General features: G+C 37.9%; 1 protein-coding gene across 6 annotated transcripts in view; it reads left to right on the top strand.

The window, feature by feature from the left end:
* LOC105428953 (uncharacterized) overlaps positions 1-18,622 on the top strand; it is a 49,313-nt gene that overhangs the window by 17,243 nt on the left and 13,448 nt on the right. For 4 of the 6 annotated variants that reach the window (XM_011641574.3, XM_089084670.1, XM_011641575.3 and 1 more), the window contains one exon: positions 15,846-16,547. The exons of 1 other annotated variant lie outside the window; for it this stretch is intronic. In XM_011641574.3, coding sequence (XP_011639876.1) covers positions 16,325-16,547 — 223 coding nt within the window. In that variant the 5' untranslated portion in view covers positions 15,846-16,324. Of the gene's footprint in view, positions 1-2,365; positions 2,387-15,845; positions 16,548-18,622 lie in introns of those variants that run through there. One more of the 6 variants, XM_011641576.3, reaches the window with a different exon arrangement.

Here is an 18,622-nt window from a genome sequence, read left to right as displayed (position 1 = left end):
TCTATTTGTTGCATATTAAATATGCCAAACAAGTTGGCAATTAGTCTATCTATTCAAAAACATACGTCACGTCATAAAATATTGTTTGATTAGCACTTTAGTCTAGCGCCGTTAAAGCTCTTTATATCTCGCACGTGGCCGTAATATGTTCACCATATGTTTGCAATTTTAAAATGTAGTCATCTCAGATGTTATTGATGATGTTATCAATGACTACGATCGGTTCTCGACATGCTAGTCTGTGCAAAGTAAGAGCGTTTCATTGCCGCGATGCAATAATACGCGTATAACATATAACGAGCGTACAACGAGAAAGTGTTAAACTTCATATCTGCGATTTTTTTTTTTTTTGCGAGCTTGGCGATATTCTAAATCTCTCTACGAGAGCGCAGAAGAGCAGTAATGACGCGATGTAGTCGGTTGCAGTCTACGTTAACGAGAAAATTAGGGATCGCGGGAAAGACGCGCGATTAACAACTGCCACTTTGGACAAGTCGCGCGAATCAGACACTTTTCGAAATTACTACCGGGAGAGATAATCGGCAAAACCGCAACGAAATGCGCCGAGTTCTGCCGTCGAATTAGTGGCAACTTAATAAGGTGCGGTGTAATGTCTCGATCGGGATAATACTACAGGCACAAGCAGCCATATGAATTTCACGTTCATCTAATTAGATGCCAATCGTCACTGTTCTTATTGTCGGACTGCCGATTAGCCGTCGAATCGAGCCGTCGTTAGGTGCCGTTATGGCCTGTAGACATAAGCGACGCGAGTTTTATATCTGTATTATTTCTACCTGTCGTAATAAAATAGGCAAGGTAATCTAAAGCCGAATGTCAAGGTTGATTTACATAGCTCAACTTCCTCGGGATCGTATCAGAGGTTTTTTTTTTATCGCATAAAAGTGTAAATCTAGTCTCCGTCTTACACGCCGTGAAATCAATGATTATGAATTTTAACGTTAGCTTCTTTGGTGAAGTCAGTTTCTCTGAGTTGGAAAAAGATTTTAAAAGAAATTACCTGTTGCCTGTTTTAAGTACATACATATTTCGTTAAGTATACATATTTCGAATTTAAATAAACAGGTTTCATGATGTTTAATTAGTATTAAGTTTAATAGGTTTCCGGTTTTAACCATTAATAATTGCGAAACTAAAAATAGAAAAATAGTCATAAAAAAAGGTAATAAATTTTAAATCGTTTCGAAAAGTTATTGTACACAAAAGGAAAACGACGTAGAAACGTTGAAGAAACGTACCGACTATACTGACATACAGAGAGAGATGTCGAAATTTCTTGCAGAATAATATAATTTTAATGACCTCTTTTCGCGCAATCGCGCCTAAAACTGTTCGCGTAACTAGAGCTCCTTTTCGATTACATCGGCGAATCGTGGACGAACGGCTCGCAACGCTCCGTTACGCGGAACGTATACGGAAGTACGCTCGCGGAATAATCTGCCGCATTCCGGAAGTTCCATCTAGATGATTCGTGGATTACGTCACAGTTGCGCGCGAACGTAGTAATTAATCGCGAAAGCGAACAATCGGCGCGTGGCATTATGTGGACGACGCTGCGCGAAATTTGCATGGAATTCGCTGCGTCTTTCGGAAGAAGAAAAAAAGAGGAAAGAATCGGGACGCGTTTCCGGCGAGGGACGAGAGATTCGCGGAATTTCAGGATACACCGGTGCGCTTTGTGCACTTCCGCATACAAACGACGCGTAGTCGAGATGCGCGTATGTCGTGAAATACCGAAGCGAGAAAGCTAGCCACGCACGATTGGCTTTCGAAACTCAGGAATGGACGATCATAAAAGAAGTATTCTATCAGGACTTTGACAAAATAATTTCCAAGATGTTGTGAGATATAAAGATACGTTTATTAAACTGGAGCATATGTTGAAATGTCCATGTGGTGAAAAGAAATTTATTTTTATCAGTATACGTTATCATACGCGCTTATAATACATTTTTATTTCGATCAAAATCAACCAATTGAAAGTTTTTGCTGAAAATTGGCTTTTGAAATGTTAAATTCGTAATATTCTTACCCAACATACACATTTAATAAGCGTAATTGTTTTATTATCGTACAAAATGCAGCGATGCTTTTCTTAATCGTGACGCAAGTGCTAGTGGTGCACTTATTTACGTTTCTCTTCGTTACGCGAATCGATGATTTTTTTTTTCGTTATGAAAAACGAGAAACCTCTGGTATTACAGAATATCTTAGACTGACTTTTCGGTTCCGCTGGCACGGCGGCGGCGGCGGCGGCAAGCTGCAACGACTCGCGAGAGATCGTGCGTGAGTGGCACTGCGAAACGACGGCAACGCAACGATAGCGATGGACCGTTACGTCGACGAGACGAGACAAAATGCAGAGGTAACCGCGAAAAAGCGAACCGCCTTCAGTCAGCTCTCCCCGAGCATCTCAAGCCACGTACCGCTCGTAAAGTCAAGTTTACGGTAGACCGACATCGCCGTTGCGCGACTTTACGCAACGCACACGTTTGCGCGTTCCCGCTACTTCTCTCCTTCTCTCCCGCGCAATGCGAAATCCGAAAGATGCAAAAATTCCGACGGTATCGAAGGAAAAGGCCGCAGGCCTCGGCCTCCACCGGAATATATCGATGTGAAAGTCTCGTTAGACTCTCGCGTCAATTCGTAACAGTTTCGTTCCCGTGCGAGCCGCACCCGTTTACCCGTTTAATACGGTCAAAATACAGCTTTACCGTTGACTCTTACACGTGTAACTTCGTTATGAGGATGACGTGTAAATTTTAATTCCTTCGCTCGTTCAGCTTGTTACAGAGAAGTCTGATTCACTGAATGTCATGAATGTATACAGGTGTATCGTATTCTTTTTAGATATAAATTTGTTGAATCGGGACACTGAGTTCGGACAATCGTGTCATGAATATTTAAATATTTTAATGAATCAAGCTTCATAAGAATGCAAAGAAATATAATATAAAAATCTTTATATATTTTTAACTTCAAATTTCTATTTTTATAAGTTTATACGATTATATAACTAAAATGTTAAATTATTACATAATGATTTTTTTTTTATTATTATTATTATCAAAAAGCTTCAAATATCTGCATTTCATCAAAAAGCATACAGCTTATAACTATACGGCATAATTCAATGAATATTGTCGGAAAATGCAAGTTTTTAATCAAAATCTTAATATACTTTGATGCGTGATTGTATATTTTAAATCATAATTTATTTCTCAGAAAAGCGGATTATTATCTATAGGATATAGCAGCAAAACAAATTAAATCCTTGGGTCATTAATGTACCATCATTTCTCGACTATGGAATAAAACCGATGTTCGGAATCATCATAAAAACATGAATAACCTCGTTAATGGTTAATTACATTTCTTTGTCGTAACCAGCTTCGATAATCGGTATATTTAGTCGCGGCGTTAATGAAATGTATATAATTTAACTCTTTATTAACTCTTTAAAGACGGTGCGAAATACGTTGACATTTGTTTGACGGTAAGAATTATATATCCATGGCGATACCGCGTCAGGAAGATAATGAACAGTCAGAAAGACTGTTGTTTGTCGCGTCGCAGAATTGATTTCGAGAGATACGAAGATTTCAATACGCGTATGAAAATATTCCTGCAAGCAAAGACAAAATTCAGGTAGCTTGAAATCGCATGCGAGGAAGAAGTACGTAATCCGAAATGGCGGCGCAACGGAACATCGAATTATGGATTTTTCCGATCGCGCGATGTGGCGATCCATGCGGAGCATGCTTGCATGACGTTGCGCCCTTCGGTTTATTCCAACCTGTACCGGTGTTGAACGTACCGAACGTCCCCTGCCCCCGCGCGCGCTTATTTTATGAAATGTATGATTACTCAGTTATGGACTATTATTTCGAAACGAGAGATCCGCAGAGTAGGGATCTCCCGTCTTCGCGGATTCATTTCTTAGAGACGGAGAATATTTCTCTTTGTAGAGAAGAAGCTGTGTGGTATTCGACAACAAAGTGGTGAACACCGCGAATCTCGTGCTCGATGTCATTTTCTATTGCAAAATACATTTCAACTTTTAGGTATGATTATTTCTATCGGTGTAAATCAACATCGGTGTATCTCGATTTAATTTATACTCTACCTTTATCGTAAGTTCTTTAAAACTTAACTTACTTTATTTAAGAAAGATAAAAACTGAGAGATTAAAGTTTATCTACATTGATAGAACTGGGAAAATTATAGATTCTCGAATTGTTGTATTATGACAGATTTAAGAGTTGTACCAAGGTGGGACTTTTACAATGAGATAGATGGATGCTAATGGGTTGCCGTTGCCTTCCTGTCAGGTGCGAAAATGAAGAATGCAAGGAAATGGGCGAATGGGCTTTCCTGCAGGTGCAGGGGACGACCGGAAAAGTATTAAGCGAGTTTAGTCACGAGTTTAGCACCTACAGTCCCTTTTAATGCTTGTCGTCGTGCTTTGTCCGTTATTCTTTTTGCGATTGCACTTCCGTTTAATATTCTTGCGGACGCTTGTTTTTTACCACGTAACCGGTCATTCGAAACGAATAGACGCGATCTAATTGCTTTCCTGTTCTCCTCAACGCGTTTATCGTTTCTACTTCTCTTGTGGAATTCGAACGATCGATTTCTTGCGACGATCGTTTTTCGATGATCGGAGTGTAACGTCGTTAAACATGAATTTCATATATTTAATTAATACACGTTATTTTGATCCTGCATCTTACATCTATCGAGTATTTCACAATACCATTTCCAGAACGCATGGCGTTGTCATCCTTACATTAATATTACGTGTGAAATAACTTTATTCGAGTGGTTATATAGGCGGCTTTATATCTTTGTGCGTGCGTGTGCGTGTGCGTAAAAGTTTCTCCAAGTCGCAGTTACTCCGCGTTCTCTAAGTCTATTCTTGGGATATTCCCGCGTGATTACCTTCCCTGACCTTCCTCTAGAAAATCGTCGTAGAAGACGGGCTCGCTTGATTACCGCTGCGGCCGGCTGTATGCAAGTTTGGTCGATCTATCGCTTAACGATCCTTGCGCGAGTGACGCGCCTTTGAGTGGACGACGTATTAGCGCTGATAAAACGCATCGCGTTGCATGCGGCAACGGACGCCGCGACAGGCTTTGCAGCAGACGGCAATCCAGCGGCAGCAAGTCGGCAGAGTCCCTGTACACATAATCGCTTCCGAAGCCTCCACTCGCGCGCACAGTTGGATTGGCACACAATCGCGCGCCGCAATAAACCGCGCCGCAAACGCAAGCAAACGTTTCACTCGCGTGACACACTTGACATTCGCCGTCTCTTTCCGTCCCGTCGGACGCCGACCGACCGGTCGCCGATGTACCGGCCACACCCGGTTTCTCTCTTTCTCTCGATATACGTACGTCTGCCGTACATGCGCGTGTGGTGGGTACGCGTGTACCTGCTTTATCTTTCCTCGGAGGTTCAAGGATAGGAAGCTAAGTTGAGGAATGAAGGTACCGCGCGAGCCGCCGGCGGAGTTTCGTGACGAGGAGACGCTTGCGTTTTTTCGCGCGATCGAAGATTGTGTTTATCCAGCTAGCTATGAACGAACGAACGCTTATGATCATCGGGATGATCGTCATCGTCGTCGGCGTCGTCGTCGTCGTCGTCGTTCTATGCGTGAGCGTGTAATTTCGCGTGGAATGTTAAAGCGTGGAAAAATAGGGCGATCGGAGGAAAGACGGAGATCTTTAATGAGCTTTGAAATTATGCACGGCAATTTCTTCATAACCCTCTACGACAGCGATCGGAGATATTCGGATTTAAAAAGCAGTCTTGGCGTTTTAACGTTCCCATTCGCATCCTCGTGCTCGAACTTTTACGATCAATCGGCGCGACAGAATCGACGAATATTTTGCGTGGATACGACGGTGACAACAACATTGAATTTTAATGCTCGTTGAACGAGCATTCCTCGTCCGAGCTCCTTCGCGTGGTCGATCGTCTCCATCTGCCTCGTGGTTAGCGGGACGATGATCGTCGAGCCGCGGTATGATCCTTGTGGCAAACGCGTCGAAATACACCGCGATTGCTAACCGGGACGTAGAAAGTGGTTCTGATTTTTTTGTGGTCTTCTCTCTGTAGCGATACGGTTCTTCGCATCGGTATTGATCGTGTGATCCACTGTACATCCAGGCCGTTGAAAGCGATAACGTTGAAGAGACAGACGTCATCTATCTCGTATCTCATTCGTAGATATTTTGAGATCGGATCATGTTTACATCGTTACTGCGTAAATTAACAGGATTGGCGTGTACAGGATATCCTTGAATCTGAAAGATTCCGTTGAGGTAATTATTTCTTCTTTTTTCTGCGCATGAATATCAGAAATATTCACTAGCATTTGTATGATAAACGTTCGAGAAAACAAATTTATTTGGAAGCGAGTAAATTTCAGTTTTTTGAAATGCTAGCGAAAAAGATAGCGATATATATTTGATTAACAAAAACGACTAATTTAAAACACATTCACAAGTCACATTCACAAGTAAGTGCAATATTTATAAAGGAATGTTTTCAGAATAATGGTTTTGTAATAGTAGTCGTATTTTCCCACTAGCTATTTTCAATTTATGCATTATTTAACAACAAACGATCGTTAAATATCAATATCCTCGTGAAAAAAATTAATCTTATGTTTATATAGTACTTTTTTATTATAATATATAATACTTATTTTTATGTATTAATATTTTTTATTTTTGACTTTTTATTTTACGATCGTTGATATTATTTCAATTTGTTTTAAAAAATTTTCCAAACATTGACGATAACAATCTTGCATTAAATTAATTTCAAAAAATACATAATGTATGTCAAAGCAAACTTTGTTGTACGTTTCCATCCAAGTTACGTTCGGTATAAGACTATCGTCAAGGGTAAAACATGATAGACAAGAAACATGCCGATTTTTATTTCGACTGACAATTAGTAGCATGCCAATCAACCGCGGTATATGTAATGCATTTACGTAACGTATTGTAAATTTAATTATAAAGGTAATTAATTGCTGATGTACTGGAAGCGCATCATTCTTCTGATACGTGCGACTCTATTGTAAGTGCAAATTCATTCACGTTACCGCATCGGGAGCACTCTTCCTATGGAAACCTTGATTGATATTGCTGTTCCAAGAACATCAGCTTTCTTCCAAGCTGCCGCACATGTTTTACGACATTGGTTATGAAAGACACCCCTGCATCTATTTGGAGCAGTAATTTTTCTGCGCGATAAATTACATCGTTAAATAAAACACGTTCGATTGGTCGCGTGCGGACTCGCTCGGAAACATTAAATGTAAATTTTGCCGCAAGAGACTATGGAAAGTAACCGAAAGAAAATTACGGTAGACACGAGATACACGACAGGTTTAAAATTCGATCGCTAGAATTGCGGAATTGCATCGCACGATATCGCACGATATTGATCATGTGTAGGAATAATTCAGGATATAACGACGATCAATACGAGAGCGATTTGAAGTATAGTTATAGTTATAACAAGATAACAAATTGCGGGCGTAACTTGGAATAATAACAACATGACAAATTACTTTTACGTCAGGTCTCGTAATCTTAGTTTGAAAGTGAAGGGTTCGCATACCATTAATTGAGCGATATCTGTCCGTGAGATATACGTCGGCCATTGTTACGGCCGTCTCAGGAATGGAGTCTTACGCCGAGAATGCACTCGTGTGTTTTCACCGTCCCACACCGGCGCGGCGGTAGCTTCCTTCGCACCGTCTCGCGCACGCGGAATATAATGACACAAATTTAAATGACTGCGGTTACTGTCGTGGGCGGTGTTGTGCTCGTAAGAGATCGCAATTAGGATCCGCCGCCGTCGAGAGAGAGAGAGAGAGAGAGAGAGAGAGAGAGAAAGAGAAAAGGAAGAAAAAAAGGAGATGGATATTCGTTATATAAAGCAAACACGATGTCCTTCGCGTGAGAAAGTCCCCGGTATGCGGTGACGAAGGCAGTCGCGCGCGCGTTTCCTCGATTCTCTTCCTTCCTTGGGAAGAGACGCAAAGTGCCGCCGCGCCGGTGGCCACCGCCGGGAATCCGTCGACGCCGCATAAACGCCTTCGCGAATATCGCATTCACCGCGCCGCGTCGCGCCGCGCGGTTTTACAACGCGATTTGTACCGCTGCCGCGAGAAGCAAGCAGCGGAACGAAGACCTGGCTTTTAGCTCCGAGGAGTTGGCGCGCCTCGCGGTTGACGTTGCCTCGCGATGCCGAGTTGCGAGTTATTTCTCGGATCGGATCTCGCGTACGTGATTACAATCTCCTTCATCCGCTTCTTCTCTTCTTCCTCATCTTCGCTACTTCGCATATGGCGCGTAGACCCTAAATGCCGGAACTAAAATCGGCCGAAGTGAAGTGATGATGCACGTAGGTGCAACATTCTAATGTTCGACGAATGTAGGCGTACGATATTTATAATGAATTTTAATACGTAATTAAATCATTTTTATGATATTACACACAATTAGTAAAGTTAAGGTATTAACGCATCTGCGTTAAACTTTAAAGCGTTAAAGATAGGGAAGCCACTGTAGTAACGTTGAACAATATCATCATATTTTAAGACAAGGGTACAACGAATTATGATAAATTGTAGTCAAGGAAAGAAAAAATTGTAAAATTTTAAATATAGATTTTCTTTTAAAGATTAATATCAATTTAAAGAAATGCGCAGTTTGTTTTATGCGTGTCGTTATATAGATGTGTCTATACGAGATATAATTTTAATGTTTAATGTGCATACAAATTTAAATTTAATCGCGAATAAAATCTCGATATTTGATGATTAATAAAGTATTCTTTGTATCGAGATGCGATAGATGTGACGTCCTTTGCAAGAAGGAAAGTCGTGCACTTACGTGCATTTATCGTGTGAAGTTATCGATTTCAATAACCGTGACAGTATTATTGCTTTTTGCAATGACTAGATAATGTTTTTATATCTACCTTATATGAAAGCGTTGCAGCGTTCGGCGAAAGTTTTGCAGAGTCAATGGCCTTCCAACGGGTCCGAGAATGCCCGTTACAAGAGTATCCCTACTCGCGTTTTTCTTGCATCCACCTATATATCATCGATGCACCGTTTGCTCTGTTCTTTTCTCGTGACATTATCAAGATATCGATATCTCGCTTTGCTTTTGACAATAAATACTTTTGCAAATTTTTTAGTAATATATAATTTTTGTTTACTAATTTGAAAATGTTTGTGGTACATTCAGTATAGCTCAAGCTGTACCACGGAAAAATATGTAATAGTGTCTTAAAATAAAAAAATAACAAAACTATAACTATAGAAAATAATACAACTACCAAACATTTGCGTCAAGTTAATCTTATTTGAAAACTCTCTTTTCATTTATTTCGCTTTTTTGTACGATGTCAGAATCTTCTATAATTAAATTAAGTCTTAAAAATCTAATAACAAGTCTGTCTCTCCTAATGGATATTGATAACTAGTACTCTGCGTAATTTTCTGACTCGCGAGTATGAGAAAGTATCCGCGCAGTATCCGAGTATTGTGATCTCTCTCGTACACAGTATCGACTTATCCGAAGAAGATGCGCATCCAGCAGCCTCTCACCTTCAGTCGGAAAAGCCGTGACTGCCGAGCCATCGACTCGCGTTAATTTCGCAATCGTAAGTCATACTTCGCAACACGCGCGTGCGCGCGCGCGCGCGCGCGCGCGCCTGCGATCCTACGATCCTACGGCACAGACAACCATTTAGAAATCAGTTTCCCGCGAGTGTGGGATGTGTATATGTACGAGCCAATACATGCCGCGAATGTATCGCCTTAGCATACAATCGTGGGACGATAAGGTGGTGCTGTAAGGACCATGCTCCATTTCCTTCGTCTTTCTCATATCTCTCTTTCTCTTTTTCGTTTTATTCGCCCGCGAGCCACTTTCGCGAGAGCGGAGTATACTAGATCCCGGACGATCGTGGGATTTCGTCGGATTTATTATACGTGACGTGCGATGAAAGACGCGAAAAAAACTGACAGCCCGTGCGGTAATCCCAGTAGAACTAGACGCTGATTCATAGCATAACGAATTGAAGAAGAATCGAGTATTACACGGTTTATTCTTATTCAATTATCGGAAAATAAAGGAGCCATTATTCACGTTAAGAATATATTTATTGTAATTTACACTGAAAAATATACAGATTTCTTTATAAAAAAAAACTACTTAAACTAAAGTTTCTCTTGAATGCGCACAATAAGATGCTTAAGACATAAAATCAGAAATTTTGTGATTCTGGTAATGATGACATGTCCAGGATCAACTTCGTGTCCAGGACATTTTCTTTTAAAATTACTTTGTAGATAGCTAATTTCAAGAAATTGCACGATACTTAAATCCTCGATGCATAAGTCACTTAACTTCTCTTCATCGTTGATAATGCCTACGTATATATAAATTGCTTTTAATTGAACAGGACATATTCATAAGCGATGATGATGATAATACTTCGGAATGATGAGTGCCATGATGACACAATTATATGTATATGTATATACGGAAGTCTTATTAGAGGAAATTATCGAACGATAATAAATGAAGTCATCGATAAGATTAATCAAGCACAGAATTTGACATTCTTTGTTATCGTGTTGATTTTCTAAATCTTAATATAATTTAATCGATCAATTAAAATCCCTAACATTCTGTCGTTGGATATATGTATTATAAACGAGAAAGAGATTATTAATTAATTATATGTATTGAATAATAAATATACACGCACATACTTACGAAAGCATTATTAAAGTTTAATAGAAGAAAAAAAAATTATATTAATAAAGAGGAATTGTGAAATTGATTTAATTTTTTCATATTTTCCATATAAATATGTCAACGTAATACCAGTGTTTCTAAAAAGGCTAAATTTAAGAATAATAAATTAGGTTTTTATTTTGCCTCACGAATAATTTCATCTCATTTGTCACCTAGTTCATTATAATAGCATAATTCTTCCATAATGGCTTTCTGCCAACATTGTCTTTCTGACATATTTCTCACAATGTCAAGTATCAAGTATGTTTCTGGATTCCATGCACGTTCGAGGTCACCTGAATTTGCGAATCCGTTTTGAAACTTTTCATAAAAAATTATCAAGATTACGTTTCGACAAGATTTTACGATTTCGAGGATTTATGCGCAAATCACACTTCTGAAAATTTATTGAAAAATTTGAGGCTAGTATGAATCGATAGATACTCGATCTATGAACTCTGTACGATCTTAGGAGGAAACTTTATCAATAACGACGATGTTAAGGAAACGAGAAAAAAATGAATCATCCGCATGTTAATAAGATGTTTAATCATTAGTTTCTCCTTACATATTGATAATTTGTAATTATATTTCCTCCTAGTAATCTTAACACGATTATTCGCTTTTTTTTTCCTCCTCCTTATACGTACACATGATGTCAATCAATTTTATAAACTTATATTTATGCTGCAGTATCAAGATGCTTAATATTGATAATTACGATATTGCAACAAATTATAGAATCTCTAATTAAGCTCGTGCTACATAGAGCATACTTTGTAAAAAATCCAAAAATGTCGCGCGATAAATTTCGAGCGTCTTATATATTCCGTGTTAAATACATAAATTTCTAAATTATCCCAGAAGACCTTTTTATCGTATATCGGCGGCTTTATGATTGAGTATAGTTAAAGCCGCGTGACATATGAACGTATGATAATCACGCATAATCACTCGTGATAATCGTACCATGTGTTTGTCAAACAGATTCCTCTTTCCGCGATTTAGCAGTTCTGCGATCAAGCATCTGACGAATCTGTCATTTTCATCGCAGTCCGACTGATCTACTACACGCGTGTATTGAGTCGGCAAATTTTATTATTTGAATAAGCAATAAGCTCGCGAACGTATGATTGGGTTTGAACATGTTTAACTGCACTGATTAATTTTTTCCTTACTTTATTCCCGTTAATGTTCCGAGAAGAAATAACAAGTTTCTTGTTAGTTACATAAAGCAGAAGATTAGTCAATTCGATTTTACCACAAATCCACATATATACCGATCCTAGAAATTCTATAAATCAAATTGAACAAAGAAGTTTCTCTTTTTATTCATTATTATATTATGAACAATTTTAATTATTAATAATTAGCAAAATAATTGAGCTAGTAAAATTGGTAATTAAAATTATTATAAAATAATATAAAAATTGTTGAATATTTTATCTTCTTAAAAATGATAGAGCTATGTATAATACGTATGACTGGACTAATCGTAATATATAAATACTTGCCTTTTCTTTTTACAATAATAAAAAAAATTAGAGAAGAAATAAATTTGACAAAGCGGTAGTTATAAGATAAACACGGTGATGGTGAAATATATAATATAAAACTATATAATATTTCAATTTGAACTCATTATGGCTTTCATGTGTAACATCGCATTTTGTAACGCACCTTGACCAAAACGATCCCAAGTTGCTTGCGTTGCTGTGAATTAATGCACAGGGACATTGGGGTTAGAATATCGTCCGGGTTAATTAAACGTCTTCGTTCGCGGACAAGCCAAGGATCGCGCGAGGAGGCAAGACCGGTCAACAATTATTGGTGTCTTGTCGCTTTTTACTCAACAGATTATAGAATCGTGCATCGCACACCGGGACACACGTACGCAATTTCATTCACGCAAAACACACCGCAGGTGTGGCGATCAATGCCAGTTCTGACGTAACGCAGCTTGATGCGCACGGTGACAATGATGACTCCGAGTAATGTGAATTGGACGGATGGTTTTACGCGCCGTCTGCCTCGCATCATAAGCACATAAATGTTTTCAGTTACCGCGACGACAACGACAGACGACCAATAAATCCCTAGCGATTTATTTTCAGTAAATCACTTGTTCTCCGCCGGGCATACCTGTCGTGCTCGTTCGCATCTTAACGCAGATGCAAATCCGCGGGCTATTTTTAAGCCTGGGCTTGGAAACCTCAAGAGGCATTATGCTATGCGCGAATATATATTTATCTTGTGGATTTTTGCGAAATTGCCAATCCTAAAAACCTTTTAATCATAAAAACGCGGTAACCGAAACACATATTTCTTTCTCTGCACCGCAAACTGCCGGATTTTAAAGCTATATTTTAAAAGACAATAATTCTACTTTAAAAACATGTTTCGTTCATTCATATTTTAAATATAAAGTTATGCACGTATAAGTTATCGTTTCTTTATTCTTTTTTGTTGTCAATGATTCAAATTATATCTACATTTATATAATTATATCTGTGATGTAACTTATGCAATCATAAGTACGTTAAATAAAGTTTGAGTCAATTCAAATACATTTTTTTTATTGTTATAGAGAGTTAATCATGTTGCTTCTTTGTATATTAAGTTTGTGTGCATTTTCAAGATATGGATAATTTTCATTCTTATCAAATACCTGCGGCGTGATAATATCCATGTGCTTAACGTGAAAGAAAAAAATCATTTGTAGTATTTATCTCTGTACATCATAATCTGAAAATATCTCAAATTGTTTCGCGGAAGTGTATTTAAGGATTCGTATCTCCTAATTGCGAAGTTGTGTGCCTGGGAAGAAAAATAATCATGTGGCCTATTGTCAGGCTTAATGCGCATAAGCCATTAATTTTCTCGCTAAAATTCAAGGTTAGTGATAACACCACTAAATTGCCGACAGACAAGACGAATGCGATGCGGTTGCTTATTTACTTCGCATTTCTGATTGCGTAAGCAACCGATATTAGTAGAATGTATTTCAAGAATTCGTACACCTTGATATATATAATAAATTTGAGAGATAATCCTATGAAGATTCAACGAATAATTTTTGTAATAATAGTTGTTTTGTAATAATAGTTTTTTTTAAATGGGATTCTTTTAACATAATTCTTATGTTTGCAATCATTTATTTTATATATAACCAAGACATAGCTTTCTACGCCAGTCAAGTTACGAAAGTACTGTCGTAATTTTCATCTTCCATATTATTTTGCAATGCAAAGAAATGCAGCAAGTCGCAGGTCTAAGCAACAAAAGTCCACTTGCTGCTGCTGTATAACTATGTCGATTGTACAAAGACGATTATCCACGCTGGCCGTACATGTTTCAATTATGAGAAATATTCGTAAACAACATAGCAGCGGCAGCGATAATACAAGATATTTAGTGAGTAATGATGGACTAAGTTTTAGGACTAGAGAAACGCATCACAAGAAACGAAAAATGTTTCATGCGAATCCGGAAATGTTTTTCCCGGATTCTTTCGCAACTGTTGAGACAACTAACCGCGCTACGCTCCAGCAGTGCGCGAAATGATTCTCTGCAATAAACTCTGAAATTTATAATAGAGATCTTTTTAATATTAATTCTAATAATCAAATTAATATTTAATTTACGAGAATTCAGTGGAATATTATTTTCCGTATATAATTATTATTATGCATACGAGAATATATTTTAATTTTGAATGTAACTAATGGTAATTGAACATGAGTATTCACTGCAACGCGCACGAGGATCCATTAAACATGGATTTTGAATGGAAGATTGAGAAATCTCGTACCAGTCCGACCACAAGATTTCCGGTGAAAATCGTAATTTCCGGTGAGATAAATTGACTGGGCGAACGCATACTTACGCTCACTCGTACAGCGCAGTCTTAAAACGAGCGTATTGTACAACAACAGCCTTGTACTAAAAATCCACCAAACCGCATTCGGAGTTCGTCCAATCTCTCATTCTCATTTAAATTCTTATCGATGCACGTTATATACACGAGCTCGTTAAGTTTTGCAAAAATTAATTTTTCATGTCGACGCAGTATCCAAGATAATATCGAAAGACCGGGTCTCGTTCTTGTTGATGTCGTTGATGACGTGCTTGAACGTTGCACGAGGCAGGTCGGAGGAAAAAACTGATTTAATATCGATCAAAGCAACATCTTATTGATAATTAGCTAATAATTTCAAGTTCTTCCCGGAGTTCTATGGAAGGGAGACAAGCTATCCAGCATCTGTAATATCTTATTTTTACGAGGACGATGAAAGTCTCCGTGCGATTTGATATTTGAGATGGTGTATTTGTTATCAATTCTTTACTTTCTCTCATCTGTGTATTTCTATTACTTTCTACTTTGATCGCAGCTTTCTTGCTGTTTCCTTCAGATTCTAGAAATGCTAAAAGAAAATCGTGAAAGGTCATAAACTACGATGATTTTAACATCAATTTCTAATACGTTGGTTTATTTACAAAAGAGTAATTAAGTTTTGATTATTTTAATTATTTTTGCATCGACATATACTAATGTATTTACGTTACACGTTAACGTTTATCTTTCTGTCTCTTTGTTTTTCTTTTCTAATCGTTGGGAAACGTTGAGAGAAACGCATCAGAGAAAGTTTCTAATATCTGTTTGAATAATAATCACTCAAAAACTTTCTCGAAAATCGAACTTCTTATCAACATCCGATATTGTATTAAAAAAAAATCCTTCGTCTTTGAATCAGTGCGAATTGGAGCCGGTCTAATAAACTTGTATTCTTTTTATAATTTATTTTGCGTGTTTCGATCGAATCCGCTGTATCCAAAAAAATATTATCGTCGCGTTTTATCGATGTAAATCGAAGCATTTTCGTTTTTCTTTTTTTTTCTTTTCTTTTTTTTTCCTTTTTTTTTTTTTTTTTAATAAAAAGTCGGTTGGCTGCTTGAAAATCGACGTCAACGATCATTTTGTTTCAGAGACGTATCGTGAACCTGGCCGGCGGGCAGGAGGAACGCGCAGTGGCGGAAGAAAAGGAGATGACACGTGGGGTCGCACGAGAGAACGAAGCCGCGATCTTTCCGCGCGCGTGCAAATAACGATCGAGAAGAGAAACGGCCTTGGAGGCGGCGAATGACAGCTCCTGAGCGATCGACAGTCGCTTACGTAGCGGCCGCTTAGCGCCGACGATTTATTCGAGTTTCGCAATCTCCCTCGATCGCCAACGCCGACCGCGATCTCGGGACACGGCTCTCCTTTATTCGACCGTAGTAGGAAGAAGTCGATCTCCGATTAACGATTTCTACCTCGTTCCTCCAAACGAAAACGCTAAATGTAACGAAGTGACGGCACGATGTAGCGCAGTGACCTCGAGCAAGAGGTGCGGATTTTTCTACGTGAATTCGAACGAGTGTGAAAAATCAACAAGAAGTTCCCCGCGAGTAGGACCAGCGCGAATATGAAGACGATGGGTGATGTCGTCGCGGATCCCATCGACGAGAATGACGGCACGGTGCAACCATCTGGCGCGAGCAAGGAGTTTGGCCAGAGGACGTTGAGATCCCTGAAGAGAGGATTGGGCCGGCTCTGGAGGAGGCACCGAGGCAACGCATCGATAACCGAGTACGATCCCTCTTACAAGGTCGCATATCTCGGAAACGTTCTAACCGGATGGGCCAAGGGTGAGTGGAATTCGAATAATAATACTGCCAAAGTATCGTATTATAAATGTGATAATTTCACAAATAAAAAAAAGAGAAATATATGTTATTTTTTTACTGAATGTATTTTAAAGTTTACATTATCTTATATTTTCAAAATTGATTTTTTAAATTAAAATCAGCTTGACTGGATGGGCCAAGAATAAGTGGAATTCGAGTAATAATTTGAATCTATCAAAATATATGCTATAAAGATAATAATTTTACAGGTAAAAAAGAGAAGAAAAAAATATGTTAATCTTTTATTGGGTGTATTCCGAAAATTTATATTCCGATATTTTCGAAATTGATCTTTTAAATTAAAATTAATATTTTTTATTACTATTTTTAAATATTGAATTAGTGGCTTTACAACGAAATCACATAAGTTTTTCTAGAAAAATTGTTATATTTAGACAGCATATTAATTAAAAAAAAAATTTTTTTTTATAAAAAAATCTTATAGTTTGATATGCAAAATTATGAAAATTGCAATTCAAAGCATTAATCTTTGTTGTGTATATATTAGAAACGAGTTTAGATATATACGCTCGAATTAATTATTAAATTGATAGAGAGGATAAGTATATACATTTAAAATAATCAATTCGCGTGCATGTTGCATTATTGCTAAAGGCAATTATTGCACATTAATCAATCAAACTACAAACGTGTATATATGTAAACATGATTCCTCAAGCAATTACATATGTTAAACTGAGTTGATTTTTTTATTTTATGATAAATATATTATTTATATATTATTTATTTTATGATAAATAATATGTCCATGAACAAATCCTTTCTTCATTTATCGTAACAAGGTTGCACAATAATTGATTGAGTTATAAATTTTCCGGGTCTATCATTGAAATAATCGCTCCGAGAGTCAGATCGTCGAATTTATTCTAAAGTTTACTTGTTCGTGAATATCTATGCAAATTGCGAGTCGTATTATTCACGAAGGTAAGATATCGATATTTTATCAGTAACTAACTCGACAGACTCGCCAACGTTTCGCCGTCGTTTCGATAAGATCGTCAATGAAAAAAATTGAGTCAGTATTTATCCTGATATATCATCGATGTATCATTGATGATTAGACCTCATAAGGTCTAGATAAGCAGCAATTAAGAACGTTAGATACAGGCGCGTCACACTCTCAGCCGTGTAACCTTGACGCGTAAATGATCAACCGGAAGCGCGCAATGCTTCTTACGTCTAATGCATCAACAAGCAAGAAAAATCACTATTAATTCTGTATTGGAATTCATTATTCGTGAATCTCACTCTTCCTGTCATTTCAGTGTTAAATCAGCTTCTCGCGAGGTCTCCTTTTAGCCAGACATTTTTTTCAAAGCATAAATTGAACTTTGAAGTCAATTGCGAATTTTTTTATTAATTTGAACTGAAATTATAAATGACGAGCATGAAAGCCAGTTAAATGCTAATTAAATGCTAGTTAAATTTCTTTTAATAATAACTAAAAAAAATCTTATCTAAAAGATAAAAGAAATATTTCTGTCGCTTGAAATTGATTGAGAGGTAGGTACAATTTTGTTATTTGTTTCTTTTTTGTTATTTGAAAATCTTAGAAAATCTTGATTCAGCAGAGAAATGCTTTATTTATAATTTTGTTTACGGTCTCTTTAAGAAGAAATGCGATTCAATAGAAATTTAGGCTGTTGGTTATTCGAGCTGTTTGATTATTCATTTCGAAACTTGAGAGGACACGATCGCATAAATCCGTCCTTCCAGCTTCTTGCTGATTGCGAATGATTTCGCTGAAAAATTTGCATCGATAAAAAAGTGCGATTTCTGGAAACGCGACTCTTATGTCAACGCATGGCGGCACGTGACTTCCCTTGACACGTGCCTTACTTACCGTTTTATTCCGTTTCACGCAAAACGAGACCTTCCGAGTCTTTCGACTCGCTTCGAGAACGGAGAACGGGGGAGAACGGGGGAGAAATCAAATGTCCGAAACACGAACACGCGTAACACGATAGCGCGATAGCAAGCGGGAAGCGTCCCGATGAAATTCCATTCTGACATTC

Source organism: Pogonomyrmex barbatus, unplaced genomic scaffold (assembly GCF_055798465.1).
Source record: "Pogonomyrmex barbatus isolate J1 unplaced genomic scaffold, ASM5579846v1 scaffold9, whole genome shotgun sequence".
Taxonomy (NCBI): Eukaryota; Metazoa; Arthropoda; class Insecta; order Hymenoptera; family Formicidae; genus Pogonomyrmex; species Pogonomyrmex barbatus.
The sequence above is the reverse complement of the archived record's forward strand: the minus strand, read 5'-3'. Positions and strand labels throughout refer to the sequence as shown.